Here is a 20,448-nt window from a genome sequence, read left to right as displayed (position 1 = left end):
TATGTTGGGCTGGTTTGGAATATGTGTTAGTGCGCAGGGTAGTGGTTTATGTTATGTTTATTGATTTTTGATCTACTGCCTGTTGTGGGGAACAATCTAAGCAGTATACATATAAAATAAAAATGAAAATGAAAGGAGGAAGAGAATACCTTAAATTAAACAGAAAAGAACAGATGATAAGAGGAGAGGGTGGAAGGAACCTTATAAGGAAGATGGCAGAGGGTGCAAGGACTGGTACCTAAAGGGCACCTACCATTCCAGAGACCTCCAAAGGTTTGGGGAAAAAGGTAGGCTTTCAGACCAGACTTAAATTTCTTATAGCAAGAGTCAAAGTGGAGGGGCATGGCAGAGCGTGCTGTAGAGTGTAAGGAGAAATACAAAAGAAAGCACTCTATCCAAGGATTCCAGATGGGTTTGGTAGACTGCAAGAATAGAAAGATGGTGATCCAGAAGAGATTGAAGGGTCCTGGATGGGGTATATGGTGTAAACAGTGAAGCCAGGTAACAGGGGGTTCTGTTAGAAAGAGCTTCATGTGCTACAGTTAGGATTTTGTGTTGGCCACTGTAGAAAACAGTAAGCCAGTGAAAGCAAATTAAAAGGAAAGCAATGTGGTCAAATGATCATATATGTGAAAAAGTCTTTGACTGCAATGTTTTCAATAGACTGAAGTCTAAACAGCACAGAACTGTGACTGGCACAGATAATATTACAGTAATTAAGTCTGGAAGCAATTAGAGAATAGAGGCAGACAAGCTGGTGAGAAAACAGGAAAAAGGTATGAGGAAGGGAGCAACTGGTGTTGGGGTGCATATGAGAATTGAACAGATTAAATGAGCCATTTTGGTCTTTTAACTGCTGTCATTTACTATGGACCTAATGTTTTTAAAAAGCTGGGTTCCTAATTTTAGGCTTATAAATTTGTGCCCTACAAGGAGGCAAACTTAGGGGTGGTCCAGGGGAGGAATTTGAGAGGAGCCACAACTTATCCAGTTAGTGATGACATTCAGTCTGCTAACTGGCTAAAGGGTCCTTTTACAAAGGTGCGCTAAAGTTTTTAGTGTGTGCTATAAATAAGCATGTGGTAAATGTTAGAGACGCCCAAATATTTCTATGGGCATTTCTAGCGTTTAGCATGTGCTAATCATTAGTATACACTAAAACCTTTGTAAAAGATCCCCTAAGTTAAGTACGTAATGGGCCCCTTTTACCAAGCTGCGGCAAAAGGGGGCCTGCGCTGGCATTGGCACATATTTTTGATGCGCGCACAGGCCCCCTTTTACCACAGCAGGTAAAAGGGTAGGTCTTTCTTTTCAGCAGGAAATGGTCATGTGTCAAGTAAAGCACTTGCTGCACGGCCATTTCATGGGGGAGGGAGTCCTTACCGCCACCCATTCAGGTGGCGATAAGGGCTACCTTGGTAATGAGGCAGCGAGCGGCACTGTCCAATTACCGCCGGGTACACACTACCACTGCAAAAATATATATATTTTTGTAGCGCTGGATACGATGGCGTGCTGGGGGTGAGACGTACCGCCAGGCTGTTGTTTAGCGAGCGGTAAGCCCACGCTGGGCTTACCACCGCTTTGTAAAAGGGGCCCAAAGTTAGGACAACAAAAATGCTGTTCTAACTTTATGCACCATGTTAACTGGGCACGGGTCTGAATATTTATTTTATTTTATTTATTTATTTTACACACTTGATATACCACAAAATAGATCCGATCACTGGCTTAAGCAATTAACAAAGCTAATCAAAATATTGGCTAGTGCCTGGTTAACTTCCAGGTCAACGCACATACCCAGATATTCAATGCCAGGAGCCGTGCATGCCCTGGCATTGAAGATCCCGAGTTAGCTCGGGCTGAATATTACCTCCTATGTTAATAAATGTAGGCCCTACCATTCATTTTTTCCGGATATATAAGGCTAATTTATGAGTCTAGTGCTAAGAATCAACAGCAATGCTCTTAGCTTTGTTTCCTCATCCTTAATCTGCCCCTGTTGCCATTCATTTTTTATGCTCCTAAATTTAGTTTAGTGAAATTTGGGATCGATATTCAGCCTGTGGCAGTACGTGGCCGGGGCACGTCTGGCCTCCAGCATTGAATATCTGGGTTAATATGGCAACCTGGAAACTAACCTTTCAGTTGTCACTTAACTGATTAGTGGACTGAATATTGCCGCTAACCAGTTAAGAGCTGGCTCCACCCCTGATCTGCTCCTTACCTAACTGTTAGGCTTCGGCCAGTCAGAGGATATATTCTGTGGCTTTATCCCGTTATGCTGCCTGGATATCCAGAAATGGCCAGCTCAGCAGGGTTTAACAAGGCAAGAGGGTTTAAACCCTTTTGAATATCGACCCCTTTGAGTACAAATTTAAGCACTCAGCCCTAATAATTTTCAAAAAGGCCAATTTAGAAGCATAACTCTCAAAGTTAGAAGCATAAATCTTTTGAATATTGGGCCCTATGTTGCTAAGTGGTGGTTTAACTCCACCATGCGAGCCTCCTAGCCCCTACCACTGCCACCCTTTTCTCTCCTACACAGGCGCCTCATACCCTCCACTTGGCTTTGGCAAAGTTCTTCTCGATGCGGGCACACACTCCTTCTTTGAGATTCTTTTCAGATGCTGCATTGCCGCAGATCCTGGAGGAGAGAAGAAAAAGAGATGTGAAATCAGCAAGCTGCACGCAAAAGAGTAGGAAGCAGTGATGGCAGAGCAATATTCTGCTGCAACCGTGTCAGCCACTGGGAAGTGCTTCTCCTTGTCACCTCCTTTCTCACTGGAACAGAGAGTTAGTAGAGCCTACAGTATGTAAAACCTTATTGTTTCTCTGTATTTATTTATTTATTTTAAACTCTAAGCCCTGGATCTGTAGATATCCCTAATGACTAGAGTTGCTAACTTTTTCACATACTATAATCAGATAACCCTCACTTTCCAAGCTTGAGGACCACAGAGGGGTGTTGACTGCTGTAAAATGAATGTTATATATGACGAGCCTGGTTCACAATGGTAACCTTAATCTGTAACTATTGTAGCTGGCTGACAAACTGCTCTTTCCTATGCAGTAGCGGAAGAACATTCTGGGCCCCTGTCGGTGTCAATTCAAATTCAAATTTGAAAGGAGGAGGTCTGTTCTGAGAAGTGAGCCCAATGGGGTTTAAGCTTTGGAGGGTAGTATAAAACACTGAGTTAAAGGAGGAGCCTTATCTCTTCCTCCATGACGGTGATCCAGAAAGCAGATATAAGACAGCAATAGGTGGGTAGCCCCATCTTGGGGCTCATGTGAGTCCTGGCTCCCTGCTCTAGAGACCAAGGAAAAGGGGAAAAGGAAAGGGGAAGGCACAGAAGTTGCCAGCCTGGTCCACAGCTCTCCTCTGGTGCATAAAGGAGGACAGAAGTGTGTTCCCACATGAACTGAACTGATCTGGGGTTGCCAGTCTGATCTACAGCTGTCTCCTGAGGCACAGAGTGCCCAGAAGGAAAATCAGATTTGGTCATTGGGGAGACCTTATCCTATCCCTCTGTCAGGCAGAGCTATAGAGACTGAAGCTGCTGATGGACAGTCTGGGATCTGGTTAGATAGAAGCAGTGGAGCTGGTAAGTACGGACATCTTCAGCAGCAAGGATTAATGTTCATTAATCTATTCAATAAGACAAACTACAACACTAGGAGAGTACAGAACAGCAAAGGAGAGCTAGAGATAACACTAAAGGGATAAGAGCACAGTAACTTTATTACCACTCAGAGAGAGACAGAGGAACACAGGACTTAATCTTTGCCCCAAAGGCTTGTATCAACTGAGTAAGTAGGATAAAGGCACCATAAGAACAAGTAAGAAGTTTGTTCAACTATCCATTCTGTGAAAGCGGATGTGAGTGATGCTGGAGTTTGAGGTGAGTGACACTGTTCAGAGGAAGCCAACATTTATTTCAGGCAGACTGTGGGCCCTAGTCTGCTCCATGTAATAGGCCAATGCCTGCTGTCCAGAGATGGGCTTACTCTCTAAACGTTGATGATAAGCACTAATTGCACTGAGGTGAACCCTTATGGAGTTATTCTTGAGAACAGACTCAGATAGGTGTAGAAGGTATTTAAGCAGGGTCCGTGTAGGGCAGGAAATAGGATCTAGGGCCTTGCCCTCACACCAGACAGTAAACCTCCTCCATTTAAAAGAGTAACACCTCTTAGTGGAATCTTTCCTGGAAGCTAGCAAGACCCAGGAGACACCCTCTGAAAGACCAAAGGAAACAAATTCTAGGCTCTCAACATCCAGGCTGTGAGGGCCAAGAGACTGAAGGTTGGAATGCAGAAGAGATCCCTGGTTCTACGCGATGAGGGTCGGAACACACTCCCAATCTCCACAGTTCTTCGGAGGATAACTCCAGAAGAAAAGGGAACCAGATCTGCTCAGTCCAGTAAGGTGCGATTAGAATCATGGTTCCGTGGTCTTGCTGAGTTTCAGCAAATCTTCCCCACAACAGGAATGGGAAGATAAGCATTCAGAAGACCTGTCCCCCAAAGGAAGAAGGCATCCGATGCTAGTCTGTCGTGGGCCTGAAGCCTGGAACAGAACTGAGGAACTTTGTGATTCATGTGAGTGGCAAAGAGATCCTCCAAGGGGGTGACCAACACTCAGAAGATCTCTCGGGCAACGCCCATATTGAGAGACCACTTGCGCGGTTGCATAACCCTGCTCAGTCTGTCAGGCTGTTGTTTTTGCCCACCAGATAAGTGGCTCAAAGGTACATTCCATGCCAGCATGCCCAATGCCACATCTAGACAGCCTCCTGACATAGAGGGTGCAATCTGGTGCCCCTCTGCTTGTTGGTATAATACATAGCAACCTGATTGTCTGTTTGAATGAGTACAATTTGGCAAGACAGCTGATCTCTAAAGTGTTTAGAGCACTCCAGATCGTCTGAAGATCCAGTTGATCTGGAGATCTGTTTCCTGAGTGGACCAAGCACCTTGAGTGTGAAGCCGATCTACATGAGCTCCCCCAACCCAGGAGAGATGCATCCATCTCGGTGGGCAATTTGGAGGTCCATATACGTGACTAGTTTCTCATACATATGCACACAGATATGGAATGCACTACCGAAGGCCATAAAAACAACACAAGACCTAACCATCTTCCGAAGGCTACTGAAAACGGACCCTTTTCAAGAAGGCATACCATAAACATCCATCTAAATACCAAATATTAATATTATACTTGATCTATACAAGATGAACTTTTATCGCTCGACTGCCTAATCTCTATGATACTAACGATCAAGCATTACCACTCTAAACTGTATGTCGAATAGGGTCTCCCTATAGTCAACGATGTAATGTATGGTACAATCTAATCTATTACTTAGAGATATTATTACATCACTTTAATGTATTTTTCCTTATCATGTATGTCTGCAATAGTATTTACTTACACCATGAGCTATCCCATTTAAATCATGTTCCTTGTATGTCTCGACGTATGTATGCACCCTAATGCAATACCATTTGTAATCCTGTTACACGGAAATGGCAACCGCCATTCCGGCAAATGTAAGCCACATTGAGCCTGCAAATTGGTGGGAAAATGTGGGATACAAATGCTACAAATAAATAAATAAATAAATAAATTTAGGGCATATCCAAGATGGACTATTTGGAGAACCAATGGTCCAGAGGTTATAAGGGGTCACCTTTTGTAGAAAAACTTCAGCCTCCCCCCGACCAGCAAGTCATTCGGATCGGACACTGGCACTGGCTATGCTGTGCTGGAGCCAGTCAAAACCTCGTCCCTTACTTTGATTTGGGAGCAGCAGGGGACTTAAGTGCATTCTGTTGATGGGAACCAGAGCACTGGGGTTGAGCCTGCAAGAGGAGGTGGCGTACCTATGCCTCTGAGAGTAGTAGGCACCTCTCCTTGACATGCCAAAAGACCTCTTAGATGAGGAGGCTGAAGCAAAGGTACCCGGTTGTAGAGAGAAGAGACGGTATCAGTATGTTTCTTGATTTGGTCAGCAACCTCCTCAACCTTCTCTCCAAAAAGGTCCTCCCCCAAGCATGGGGCATCTGCCAACCTCTTCTGAACCGCCGGTTCCAAGTCAGAAACATGCAGCCATGAGAGTCTGCACTTTGCTATACTTTGGGCAGAGATCCTGGATGCCACATCAAAAGTGTCGTAGGTGCCCCTGGCCAAGAAGTTACAACACGCCTTCTGTAGCTTGGCCAACTGGCGTACCGACTTGGCCTGCTCTGGTGGGAGAGAGTCAGCCAAGTTTAGCAACGTGCACACTGAATTCAACAAGTACACGCTCATGAAGAGCTGGTAAGATTGTATATGGGACACGAGCATAGAGGCCCAAAACATCTTCCTCCCCAAACAGTCCAAGGTCCTAGCTTCTCTGCCTGGGGGCACAGAAGCATAGTCTCTAGAACACCTGGCTCTTTTGAGGGTGGATTCCACCACCATGGAATGATGAGGCAACTGGAGCTTATCAAATCCAGGTGTGCTGTGGATCTGCTACATAGTGTCTATCTTCTTGAGAAGGACAGGGACTGACAAAGGGGACTCCCAATTCCGAACAAGAACCTCCTGGAGTACCTCGTGGAGAGCGACAGTCACAGCCTCCCTAGATGGAGACTCGTAGTCCAGGACCTCGAGCATCTTGGCCCTGGGCTTGTCCCTCACCTCTAAAGGAAATGGAATGGCCTCAGCCATTTCCTTCACAAAAGAAGGAAAAGAAAAGCTCTCTGGAGGATATTTTCTCCTTTCAAGTGGAGGGGGAGGGTACAGAGGGAATGCCATTGGACTCATCCTCCGAAAAGTACCATGGATCTTCCTCCAATTCCCATGAGCACTCCTCATTGGTGTCAGTCAAAAACTCCTCATGGGGGGGCTGAGACTGAGCTTGCCTAGACTTAGAGGAACCATGATCTCAAGAAGGGTGTCAAGGAGTCAGTTCCTGCTTGGACTCCGGGGAAACTTCCTCCACTGACGTTGAGGGAGTACTAGCTTGGGTGGCAGGCGACACCAGAGCTGCAAGCACGCAGGCATCAGAGGCCGCACTGCAGGCTGAGGGCCAAGTGGAGTTGCAACGGGTGTCAGGATAGGTGCAAGCATTCCTGATGCTGATGCACACCGTTACAAGAGGCCATCCAGCAGCTCGAGAAGCAATGCCCGGACGCGCTCATTCAGGGCCGACACTGGGAAAGGCTGGCTCAGAGACAGGCTGCAGAACTGACGAGGCCAAGATGGAGCTGGGACCTGGCTGCTGGAGACCGACGAAACAACACCTCCTGAATAGAGGAGAAGCAGTCCTCCTAGCACTGAAGCTTCTTGAGAGCCGAGTCTCTCGACATCCCGGAGCTCCTGACGCAACATGTGTTGAGGACGATCGATGCCAATGCTTCTTGGCCTTCAGCAGAAGCTCTTTGCTGACAAGGACGATGTCGACTCCTCACATCGCCTCGAGATCAGCGTTGAGATAGGTGGAGACCCACTCGATGCACTACTGCTCCCAGTGTCAACAGGTCTAGCAGCAGCCATGTAGACTGATGTTCCCGATCCCAGTACAGCACTTAACGTTCACGCCGACGACGTCAACTTCTATGCCGATGCCGACATCGAGGAATCAGACCTGGCTCCAAAAATCATCTCGTGTTGAGCCTCTCTGGAAAGCTGGGTCAGCTTCTTCATCCGAAGACAGAGGACACAGTTAGCAGGTCTATGGTCAGACCCTAAACACTGGAGAAACCAAGAATGGGTGTCCTTGCCAGAGATGGTCTGATTGCACTGGGTAGTGTCGAAACAGGGTACCTTGTAGAGTCTTCAATAAATTGTATTTTGAACTTTGACCGTCTCCGGTCTGGTTCCCACTCCTTTCTTGCTCATGAGATTATTCATGGGACACCGTTGTTCTTTGTCCACTCCAGTGGTCTTCTTGTCTCAGACATCAAGATAAGGCATCAGTTAGAAGAATTTTTAGAGGATAGCGATTTTTTCAGATTTAGCACAGGCAGGTTTTAGACAAGGAAGTGAAACAGAAACACTCTTGGTAGCCATGATGGATCAAATGTATAAGTCATTAGGTAGAAATATCATTTCTCTTGTTACCAATGGATTTATGAGCAGCATTTGATTTGGTAGAAGTAAATGTGTTGCTAGTCAGATCTTTTGTATTAGGTTTGTCTGGTCAGGGTTCGAAATGGATAGCTTCTCTAATGAAAGACCGTACCCTCCAGATTAGATATGGAGTATACTGATCCAAACTTTATTTCTGGAACTTGGGGAGGGGGGTCCCCTCTGGGTTCCCCCTATCCTCATTTCTGTTTAATATCTTCAACCTTTAGGGCAGGAAGCATAATTTGTCTGTCTACATTTATACGGACAACCAGTTGGTTGTCTGCTGGAGGGTGACACATGCTGAAAAGTGAATAGGTTACAATTGTATATGTCTTGAGGTAAAGACATGGTTGGAAAATAGTAGATTAAAACTGAATGTTTCAAAAACTACCTTTCTGAGATTGGCAATTTTTTTTTTTTGAGGATCTAGAGGGTTGTATGAAGATTGGTAATGAAGATACACAATTGTCAGACTCAGTAAAAGTTTTAGGTGTTATAGAAAAAGATGGTACATATTTCAAATGTAACCAGAGCAGTGTTCTTGAAGTTGAGGCTTATTAGAAAACTAAAACCATCCCTCGATATGACAGAAATACAGAAGGTGGTACCAATCCTTCTAATGAGTATACTAGATTATTGTAATGCCTTGTATTTAGAGCTTCTGGTGAAATATTTGAAATGGCTTCAGATGATCTAAAACACAGTGACCAGATGTTTACTCTTCTTCAGAAACTATACTGGTTACCTATTAAGGAACAATGTTTCATTAAGGCTACATTGAAGGCTGAGGGGTTTAGTACAACAGCTTACACTCTTCAGTTTCCATTGAGCCACAACTTCCTCCATAGTCCCTCAACATACATATGATTCCTCCATACATTATTAAATCCCAAACATTTATTCTGCAACCACAGAATCACTTGGCCCTTCCCCCAACAACTGATGTAGAGCAGAGCAAGGGCATCAAACATATAAATGGCAAGAGGCGTACTCACTCGCAAATGCGCAGTAGAGACACTCTCTGTCCTGCCCCTGCGTCAATACGTGATGACGGGGGCGTGACAGAGAGGGAACCTGCGCACCTGCGAGTGAGGGAACCACCGTCACCACCGCTCCCCCCCCCCCAGGGTTGCCGCTACCGCTCCCCCCACCCACCCGGAGTCGCCGCCGCCACCCACCCTCCACCCGGCCCGGGTACCTGGCTTCACTAGTCAAACCGCCGGAATGCAGCACGCAGCTCATCTGAGCTGCCGTTGGCCTTCCTTAACTGCCTGTGTCCCACCCTCGCCGACGTTACGTCACACGAGGGCGGAACACAAGCAGAGAAGGAAGGCCGACGGCAGCTCAGATGAGCTGTGTGCTGCGTTCCGGCGGTTTTGGATAGTGAAGCCAGGTACCTGGCCCGAGTGGAGGAGTGGTGGAGGGGACTCTGGGGGGAGGGGGGCGGCGGCAGCGACCCCGAGGGGAGGGGCCTTTCAACTCCCCCCCTTTCCTTTACTAGCCCGTTTTTACGGGCTCAACGGCTAGTATCTCCATAAAGCCTGACATACAAAAAAAATATTTGTTTCTCATATAATTTCAGTAACAGCAACATAAACCCTCTCAGTACTTGTTTCTTCTTTCCTTGATCTCTTTGCTCTCCAGCGTCTGCCCCTCTCTCTCTCTCCCCTTTCCATCCAGCATCTGCTCCCTCTCTCTCCCCCTTTCCATCCAGTATCTGCTCCCTCTCTCTCTCCCCTTTCCATCCAGCATCTGCCCCCTCTCTCCCCCCTTTCCGTCCAGCGTCTGCCCCCCTCTTTCTGTCCAGCATCTGCCCCCTCTCTCCCCACTTTGCATCCAGTGTCTGCCCCCTCTCTCCCTCCTTTGCATCCAGTGTCTGCCCCCTCTCCCTCCTTTGCATCCAGTGCTTTCCCCCTCTGTCTCCCCCTTTCCATCCAGCATCTGACCCTTCTCTCTCCTCACTTCCATCTGCTCAGGCCCCTCTCTCTCCCCAGTTCCATTCAACATCTGCATCCTCTCTCCCCCTTCCATTTGGCATCTGTCCCCTCTCTCCCCTTCATCCAGTGTCTGTCCCTCCTCTCCCCATTTCCATTTGACATCTGTCCCCTCTCTCCTTCTCATCCAGCATCTATCCTCCCTCCATCCAGCATCTGTCCCATCTCTCCTCCCTTCCATCCGGCATCTGTTTCCCCTCCTGACTCCATTCTCCATCCAGCATCTATCCCCCTCCCCTCTTCATCCAGTGTCTCAGTCTGTCTTTTTTTCAGCCCCCCCAAGACCCAACACCTCTCTCCCCCCCCATCACCGGACACCCCCACTACCACTGGCGCACCAGGCTCTCCCCACTCCCACCACTGTTGCTGCTGCTGTTTCAGCAGGGGCAGCAAAAACAGAAAAAAAAATATTGTGGGGCTGCACTGTTCCCACTCGCGGCTGACCGGCTCTGCCCCGGAACAGGAAATTATGTCAGAGGAAGGTGGGACCGGCAGCTGTGAGCAGGAACAGTACGGCCCCACAATCTTTTTTTCTGTTTTTGCCACCACTGCAGTAGTGGCCACAGCAGGAGGGTATTAGGTGGGAGAGCGGCGGGCATCCAGGCAGAACCTCTGGGCCCCCTAGAGCCTCTGAGACCTCGAGCACTGCCCGGTTGTCCGAATGGACAGTCCGCCCCTGCCTACATCCTATGTGCACAGCAGGTGGGTCTGTTTGATAAGATAATTCAGGCAAACCCTTCCCTTATACCCTTTTTTTTCTTTCCTATTTTGCATTGTAGTTCTACCCTCCTTTCCTTAATTACATTTCGTTAGTTACCCCTCCCCCTATATTTTAGACTGTAAGCCGCTCAGACGTCTTTAAAATGGGTGGGATAGTAAATCCTAATAAACCTGGAAACTCCAAGCAGACATAGCTCTTACATGCCTTACACTTCTACTGGCTGTCTAAAGAACAGAACAGGCGCCTGAGCTGAGCAGTACAACCATAACGGATCAGAGATTACAGATTATATTGTTCAGTTTATCTTATAAATGAAACACTGAACAACTAAATATAAAGCCAAACTTTGCAATCCACAATTAGGTGTTGGCCATCTTGCTGGTGACCTGATCCTCCGTCCTTCCTGTGCAGGATGCCACCCTTCTCATGTGCTCTTTCCTTTCAGTGGCCCTCTCTCTCACCATATGTGTCCCAGAGCCTCCTGGGCTGTGATCCTCTGGTCTTGGTCCACTTCCATGAGCCGAGAGACAAGTTCCTTCGCTGTGGCACGGAAAAAGAAAAGCTAGTTAAAGGAGAATCGAGAACCCTCACTTTCCACATCTTCACCTCCCTCTGGGCTGTGAACCTTTGCAGGGCTGTTTCAGACAGTTTCAGGATCTGACAAGTACTACCTACCCTTCTACAACTAACCTTGAACAAGACACTTAAGGTCCCTTAAATACGCCCATGTAGAGAGTCAGATCTATTAAGCAGGGATGTTGTAACAAAATGAGTCACATAGTATATCCCTGTGTGGACTGATGGAAGTATGTAACTTTTACCGTTAATTGTTTTGTAATGCTTATCTATATGTTGCAGGACTGATATTTGACTTCTCCTGGTATAAAAGGCAGGAAACTACAGAACCTAGAATTTTTAGAGGTAGAGAGTTAATCAACCTCAGGACTGACGTTGGGCATGACCTCAGAGTCAGCCAGGGGACTGAGGACTAGGACAGTGGCTGAAATGATTCATTGGCAGATGCACCAAAGTCCCGGTAAAGCACCGATCACTATTTCCACCTCGGTAAAAATTACCGAGTTGGAAATAGAAAAGGATGCTCAAAAGAAATGGGATGCAAATGTGCCTGCATGCTTAGTGAGCAGGGTGGGGGAAGGTGGGCTCTAGAGATGCTGCAGCTCTCCTTGGCCATCCAGGCAGCTGCTGTTTCAGTGGTAATGGGAAGGAAACAGCAGCACCAACAGCTCCTGACCACCTATAAAACTTTCATCCTAAAGGTAGGTAGTCCTTTGTGCATCGCTAGGGAAACAGCTGTGCATCACTCGGAATGCACATCTGAATAGCAATTAGCTCATTAAAATAACTTTGCATACAATTATTGTTAGCTGCTACTGTGATAGGAAAAGAGCCCGCAGAACCCCTTTGTGCATGTCTCGCTGAACTCCGTGATCACTTAACCGGCTACAACCAATATAAAAAACACATTGCTGGTTCATTAAGCTTTGTGCATCTGGTCTTCAGACCCTTGCAGAATCAGTGGTAGAACCAGGATTTAGATGTGAAGTATAGGGAGAGGTCACACACAGAATCAGTGACAGATTCAGGTAGTAATGATTTGTTGTACATATATATGTACTGTATAAACAACATAGACTTCCATTTTTATATAGGTGATATATCAAATAAAGTGAAGGTGAATGTGAACCCTTACCTGAGGGTGAGATCTCATCCCAGTATGGGGAGTCAAACTCATAGTCGCCGGCCAGGATTTTGCGGAAGATATTCCTGTTGTGGGTCTCATTGTTCTCTTCCTCATCTTCATCATAGAAAGGGGGGTTTCCTGAGAGCCTGGGATGGATGCAGAGGAGGAAAAGCACTGTTAGCAAGGGGAGCCCCTGCAAATTGAGGGAGCAGGAGGAAAACCTATCCTTGGCTTTTGTTTTATGCTTTGTAAATGGCCTTGATTCACACTCTGAAAGGCGGTATACCAAGTGTGAAATAAACATAAACAACCCTGGTGGTAGTGGGGTTATGGAGGGTGTCATGAGACAAAGGAGTGATTGACAGTATAGTACAGGGAGAGATGGGGGTATGGTGTGGTATCTAATCACCAGCCTCAGGAAATATTGATTGGGTCTACTACCTTTTATACTCACAGGATAAAAGTGATTACTCCAACGGCCCAGCAGTCCACAGGCCGGCCATATCTGTGACGGGCCACCACCTCAGGGGCTACAAGAGAGAGGAGGGGTAGGGAGAAGAAGCAGAAGAGAAAGAGAAGAATGGAGTGAGAGAGGGGAAGAGAGGAAGGGCAGATGAAAGAAAGATATCAGAAGTGAGGAAAGGAAGAGAGGTGAATAAGATGGCAAATGAAAAAAGGAGGGAAAGATGGGTAAAAGAAAGAAGATTGAAGGAAGGTGAGACAGAAGGAAGCAGGTAGAAAGAAAAAGAAGAAAGAGACAAATGTATAGCAATCACCAATAACACGATTTATCTTCCAGAGGATCAAAGAGAATTTCTGAGTGTTTCATTCTGTAAAAAGTAGTAACTTCTAGCAAACACAGTCACAGCTTCATATTCTCCCATAGTGCCCTTTAGAATGTTCTGAGAAGAGCCCTAGAAATATTTGTAGCACTCCTTTTGTTCCCCCATCTTAATATTGTAGTTCTACCCATTTAACCTTTATGTATCATGTTTCGTCCCCTCTGCTTGAATTTCTGTCTTTTCTCCTATTTTGGATTGTAAGCCGTCCTGAAGGCAGTCCATAGGGAGGGGTAGTAAGACTTTAATAAACTTGGAAGTTAAGAAATCCCTGAATGCACCTCTCCTTCCACATTCCCAGTCATTGCTCACCAAGGTACTCAGGCGTGCCGCAAGGCTCAGTGATCTCGCCGCTGTCGAAACGTGACAGATAAAAGTCTCGCAGCACCACTTTGGAGTGATTGTTCTGAGTGTAGTACATCAGGTTCTCCAGCTGTAGAGAAAAATGCAAGACTGAGACCAGCTATTTTTAGCCTGCAACCCAGACCTCAGCGACTGCTGCTACTTCCTTTGCTTTTTATTCTTTCCTTTCTTTACATTCTAGGTCGATTCCCACTGCAGCTCCTTGTGACTCTGGGCAAGTCACTTAACCCTCCATTGCCCCCAGATATAAAGACTTAGATGGTGAGCCCACTAGGGACAGAGAAAGTACGTGCATATAATGTGTACAGCGCTGCACTATAGAAATGATTACCAGTAGTAGTAGTTTAATTTTTTTCTGGTTATAATCAAAGTGGTTTACATATTTGGTACTTATTTGGTACCTGAGGCAGTGGAGGGTTAAGTGGCTTGCTCAGAGTCACAAGGAGCTGCAGTGGGAAGTGAATCTGGTTCCCAGGCTGCTGCACTAACCATTAGGCTACTCCTCCACTATTATTATTTCAGCTATTCATGCTTTACATGTATCAGTTCAGGGGCATAGCTACCACTGAGCGAGCCTGGCAAAATGCCCAGGGCTGCCCAACTGTAGGAGCCACTCTCTTTCCCCTCCTACATGTGGTATAGAGAGCACTGAAACCTGCCTCTCTGGCAGGCAAGGCCTTTCCTGTGTGCATCCTGTCTCTGTGGTGTAGCTTCTTCTTCCTTTCTCACTGAATTTGACTCCTGGCTTTCCTTCTTTCTTGAACCTCCTTCTCCTTCCCTCATTTGTGGGGATTTTAACATTCATGCTAATGATCCCTCTGACTGTTATGCTTCTCAGTTTCTCGCTTTAACATCCTCTTTCAATCTTCAACTGTGCTCCACTAACCCCACTCACCAGAATGGCCACTGTCTTGATCTTATCTTCTTCGCCAACTGCTCACTCTCCAGTTTCCGTGCCTCAGTTCTTCCCCTCTCTGACCATCATCTGATAACTTTCGCACTTAAAACACCCTCCCCCCCCCCCAGTCCCGTCCACTCTCAACTAATACATTTAGGAATCTTCAGGCTATTGACTCTTCTACTCTGTCCTTCAATGTTTCAAATCTCTTCTCAACCACTGTGTTATCCAGGCTGTCTCTTCCTATACTACTACTCTGCTCTGGATACTCTCACTCCTCCCATTCCCTATTCTGTAAGGCGTACCAAACCCCAGCCTTGGCTGACCTCTAGAATCTGCTACCAACGTTCCTGTGCCCGCTCTGCCAAATGCCTTTGGCTGAAATCCCGTGCCCATGCTGACTTCATACATTTCAAATTCTTGCTGACCTCCTTCCAGTCTGCTCTTTCACTTGCCAAACAGGACTACTACATCCAGCTGACAAATTATCTTGGCTCAAACCCTCGATGTCTCTTTGCCATACTGAACTCCCTTCTCAAAGTGCCTTCACCTGCAACTCCCCCCTTCACTTTCTCCCCAGGCTCTGGCTGAGTACTTTCATGATAAGGTTCACAAGATTAAACTTGAATTCTCAACCAAGTCACCCCCACCTCTCCTTCCTTTAGTCCATTCTCTCAACCCTCCAGCAACCCCTGCCTCCTTTTCTTCCTTTTCTGAAATCACTAAAGAGGAAACTGCACATTTTCCTTCCTCCTCAAAACTAACTATCTGTTCCTTTGATCCTATTCCCACCTATCTACTTAGCATTATCTCTCCTACTGTCATCCCTTCTGTCTGTCATATCCTCAATCTTTCACTTTCCAGTGCAGTTGTTCCTGATGCCTTCAAACATGCCGTAGTAACACCACTCCTCAAAAAAACCTTCTTTAGACCCTACCTGTCCTCCATGTCCCTACTCCCTTTCCTATCCAAGATACTTGATCATGTTGTTCACCACCATTGTCTTGGCTTTCTTTCATCTCAAGCTATTCTTGATCCAATTCAATCTGGCTTTCACCCTCTTCATTCAATTGAAACAGCAGTTGCTAAAGTCTCCAATAACCTATTCCTGGCCATTTCCAAAGGTCTCTATTCTATCCTCATCCTTATTTATCTATCTGTTGCTTTTGACACTGTTGATCACCGCCTACTCCTTGATACGCTGTCCTCACTTGGATTTCAGGGCTCTATTCTTTCCTGGTTTTCTTCTTATTGCTCCCATTGTACTTTTTGTGTATACTCTGGTGGATCTTCCTCTGCTTCTATCCCACTATCAGTTGGTATACCTCAGGGCTCTGTTTTGGGACCTCTTCTTTTCTCCATCTATACTTCTTCCCTTGGTACTCTGATCTCATCCCATGGTTTTCAGTATCACCTTTATGCTGATGACTCTCCACACCAGAAATTTCAGCAGGAATCCAGGCCAAAGTATCAGCCTGCCTGTCTGACATTGCTGCCTGGATGTCTCACCGCCATCTGAAACTGAACATGACCAAGACTGAGCTTCTTATCTTTTCCTCTAAACCAACCTCTCCTCTTCCCCCATTCTCTATCTCTGTGGATAACACTCTCATCCTCCCCGTCTCATCAGCTCATAATCTTGGGGTCATCTTTGATTCCACTCTCTCCTTCTCTGCATATATTCAACAGACTGCTAAAACCTGTTGTTTCTTTCTCTATAATATCACCAAAATTCATCCTTTCCTTTCTCAGCACATTACCAGAACCCTTATCCACACTCTTATCACCTCTTGCTTGGACTATTTCAACTTGCTTCTCACTAAGCCATCTCTCTACCCTTCAATCTGTTCAAAATTCTGCTGCACGACTTATATTCCGCCAGTGTTGCTATGTTCATAATAGCCATCTCCTCAAGTCACTTCATTGGCTCCCAATCCATTTCTGCATACAATTCAAACTCCTCTTAGTGACTTACAAGTGCATTCACTCTGCAGCTCCTCAGTACCTCTCCACTCTTATCTCTTTCTACACTCCTCCCCAGGAATTCTGTTCATTGGGTAAATCTCTCTTATCTGCACTCTTCTCCACTGTTAACTCCCGACTCCATTACTTTTATCTAGCTGCACCATATGCCTGGAATAAACTTCCTGAGCTGGTACGTCAAGCTCCATCTCTGGCCGTCTTCAAATCTAGGCTAAAAGCCCACCTTTTTGATGCTGCTTTTAACTCCTAACCCTTATTCACTTGTTCAGAACCCTTATTTTATCATCCTCACTTTAATATTCCCTTATCTCTTGTTTGTCCTGTTTGTCTGTCCTAATTAGATTGTAAGCTCTGTCAAGCAGGGACTGTCTCTTCATGTTCAAGTGTACAGCGCTGCGTACATCTAGTAGCACTTTAGAAATGATAAGTAGTAGTAGTAGTAGAATATCCTAGATGGACATGACTGACATTATTACAATAGACTACTAATATACAGTTAGGTAAAATTTTAAAACTTTCCAAAATAAACTATAACTATAGTCCGTATAGAAACTGGAACTTTGGACCTTGGAAGGAAAATGAATGATTTCAACTTCAAATTCCGTACAATAGGTATATCAAGTGTCAAATTTTCCGAGCATCTCAAGTGCCCTCTAGCACCCCCAGGTGGTAGCAATTGTCCCACCATAATCGATTTCTTCCAATACTTTTATGAACTTGGCATGCAATTTTAAATTGAGAGGGAGAGCGAGGCACCCCAGATAAGCCGGAGAGCCCTTTACCTGAAGGGGGGAAGGAAGGGTAAAGACTACAAGACCCAGCAGCCCCGGGAGACTCCCACACTAGCATTAGAGACTATCATTCCCAGCAACTCCCAGAGGCAGCTCAAGGAAGGACAGGTGAGGGGAGTTCGCAACACCCAGCCTGGAAAGCCAGGGGAAGGGAGGAGGCTCCAGCCTGGGCTAATCAGGAGAATAAGGAACAGCTGGGGAGAGAGGGTTAGTGGAACCCATGGAGTGGCAAGAGGAAAGAGGATGTCTCTGCTCTTGCTAAAACCACAGGGAGAGAGTTTAAAAGGCAGGTAAAAGTCTGGTTTAAGGGGTTACTGAGAGAGGGAAGGAGGTGGTTAACCCATAGGAAGGGTTGGGGGCGCATATGTTCCAGCCAGAGGCCGTGAGGAGTGTTTGTCTTGAAGGAAGGGCAGGCTCCTGAATACTTCAGACTGGTGACCGGGGTGGGGGGGGGGGGGGGGCTTGGGCTGGGAGGATTACAATATATTTTCTTTACCTTGTGGATAATATATCCTCTTCATGGACTACAATGTATTTCCTTTACCCTGTGGATAATATATCTTCTTTACTTTATGGATTACAAGACATTTCCACTACCTTATGGATTGCTGAGTATACAATAAATTTTTCTTAGCCTGGTGGAGTCCAGTATTTTCTTTACCTGGTGGCTTATATGGAGTAGCAGCTCTTGGGGGGGGGGGGCACTGCTGTTAGAGAGAGACAAGAGACTATACAAGACCAGGCCCCCAGCACCAATCCGCTCGGTGGAATCACACTCCCGCAGCCTTGGAAGCTTTACACTATATACATTGTAATAGCTACCCCGCTGGGGAAGGCCGAGTGCTGTAGCCTAAATGGATAGCCTGTCACTGGGAGAAGGGGGGGTAAAGGGAGAAAAATAAGGAGTTTCACCATAACACAGGCCCCAAAGGGTAAGAAATATATAATATATGGCTTTATTGCTGGTGTGAAAAGTGATATAGAGATACTGGAAGTGCATGCCAGATATTGCAGCTTTTGAGGTTCGATTGTACAAATCTAATCTGAAGGCTAGAATGGCACTTATACCAGCAACTGTGCCAGACCTTTTTATGTTTACAATGCTTTATTAACTCTTCTATCAAGAACAGGTTGCACACAATAATAACAATACATCATTGTGATTAACAGATTATTAAGACATGCTTAACTCGGAAAAGGATACAAGAGATGATCATAAATGTAATGATATAGTTACCAAGAGGATAAGTGTCATATATTACAAAACTCATACAGCATCATTGAAATGAGCAGACTAGCGCCAGAGACTATAACATAAGTCACATACCAGTGGTATCAGATTTAACATACATTTTAGAATCAGGAAATTACAGACCTGTGTTCCTGACAGTGGTGCCTGGCAAAATGATAGAGACTATCGTAAAAAAAAAAAAACAAGTTACTGAACACAAACAGAGGCATGGATTAATGAGACAAAGCAAACATGTATTTAGTCAAGGGAAATCTTGCCTCATCAATCTGTTACATTTCTTTGAAGGGGTGAATAAACGTGGATAAAGATAAGCCGGGCAATATTATGTATCTGGATTTTCAGAAGGCAATTGACAAAGTACCTCATGAACAACTCCTGAGGAAATTTTAAAAATATGGGATAGGAGATAGTGCCCTATTATGGATTAAGAACTGGTTAAAAGGTTAAAAAACACAGAGATTAGGGTTAAATGGGCAATATTCTCAACGGAGAAGGGTAAATAGTGAGGTTCCCCTGGGATCTATGTGGGATAGTTGCTTTTTAACATATTTGTAAATGACCTGGAAACAGGAATAACGAATGAGGTGATAAAATTTGCTGACAAAATACAATTATTCACAGTTGTTAGATCACAAGAGGATTCTGACAAATTGCAAGAGGACCTTACTAGATTGGGAGACTGGGCATCCAAGTGGCAGATGACAATGTCAGTGCAAAGTGACACATGTAGGGAAGAGGATGTTACAACCTCAGAGAAGGTGAGCCCTTGGACCGCTGCTGGATACTGGCTAGCGGCAGGCGAACCACCCGGCCAGGACAAAGCACTAAGACAAAAACCAGGCAAGGCCGGGTTGGAGCTGGGGACAAGCAGGACTAGGGCTGGAAACAGGCAAAGCTGGAGCTGGCAGCAGGCAGGGATGGAACTAGAGCTGAGGTGCGATGCAGGACTTTTCTAGGCCGCCGCTAACACAATTTTTCCCGCTACCAAAAAGTGGGAAGCTAGCTTGTGTACATCTGGTTTAACTCCTAGTGGCCTAAAGTGCAAAAGACAGTGTTCCACTGTAGCATCCACCCCAGTGAATTGGCAAAGGGCGTGGAGTAATTCCATCCAATAACCCTTAATTTTGGGGCAGGACCACCATATATGGAACATATCCCCCCCAACCATGAAACCCCTCCAACAATGGCCTGGACCCTGCCCTGACCATACAGCTTTGCCAGTCTGGGGGGGGGGGGGGTGTAGTACCATCGATATAATAGCTTATAACCATTCTCTATCACAGAACTAGAGACAGACACTTTTAATAAATAGCTAAAGACCTTTTCCCAACTCTTCAAATCATGGCTGACTCCTAGGTCTCATTCCCAGCGTTCTGTATACCATAAGACAGGAGACTTAAACAGAAATAATGCCAGATATAAACGGGACACACAGCCTCTGATACCCTCACTCCTAAGTGCACATTCCAAAGCTGTCTCCTGTAAGGCTAGGTCCCCTCGAGCCCTGAGACTGATATAATCCCGCACCCTTCAATAATGGAACTGGTGATGCTGCGGCAGGCCATAATCTTCCTGAAGGTCCACAAACATCTCCAACTCCCCCTCTTCCCAAATTTGTTCCAACTGTGTGAGACCCTGGCGCTCCCAAAATTTATATATGGAATCCTCTGCTCCAGCAGAAAAGCCCGGTGCAGCCAGCTGGCTAAAATATTGTCTATCAGGGAAAAATCTCTGCCGAATGGCATACCAAGTCAAGTGGAAAGCACACTGCCAAAGGGGCCCG

General features: G+C 45.9%; 1 protein-coding gene across 1 annotated transcript in view; it reads right to left on the bottom strand.

Annotated features, from left to right (window-relative positions):
• The window catches only part of LOC115463443 (caM kinase-like vesicle-associated protein), a 259,850-nt gene that overhangs the window by 2,404 nt on the left and 236,998 nt on the right, over nt 1-20,448 (bottom strand). The window contains exons 6-10 of the mRNA XM_030193938.1: nt 13,691-13,811; nt 12,994-13,069; nt 12,549-12,685; nt 11,299-11,377; nt 2,560-2,647 (exon numbers count right to left, since the gene is read on the bottom strand). Coding sequence (XP_030049798.1) covers nt 2,560-2,647; nt 11,299-11,377; nt 12,549-12,685; nt 12,994-13,069; nt 13,691-13,811 — 501 coding nt within the window. The remainder of the gene's footprint in view (nt 1-2,559; nt 2,648-11,298; nt 11,378-12,548; nt 12,686-12,993; nt 13,070-13,690; nt 13,812-20,448) is intronic.

The sequence above is a fragment of the Microcaecilia unicolor genome, chromosome 2 (assembly GCF_901765095.1).
Source record: "Microcaecilia unicolor chromosome 2, aMicUni1.1, whole genome shotgun sequence".
In the NCBI taxonomy this organism is placed as follows: domain Eukaryota; kingdom Metazoa; phylum Chordata; class Amphibia; order Gymnophiona; family Siphonopidae; genus Microcaecilia; species Microcaecilia unicolor.
Note: the sequence above shows the minus strand (reverse complement) of the source record. Positions and strands in the feature narration are given on the sequence as shown.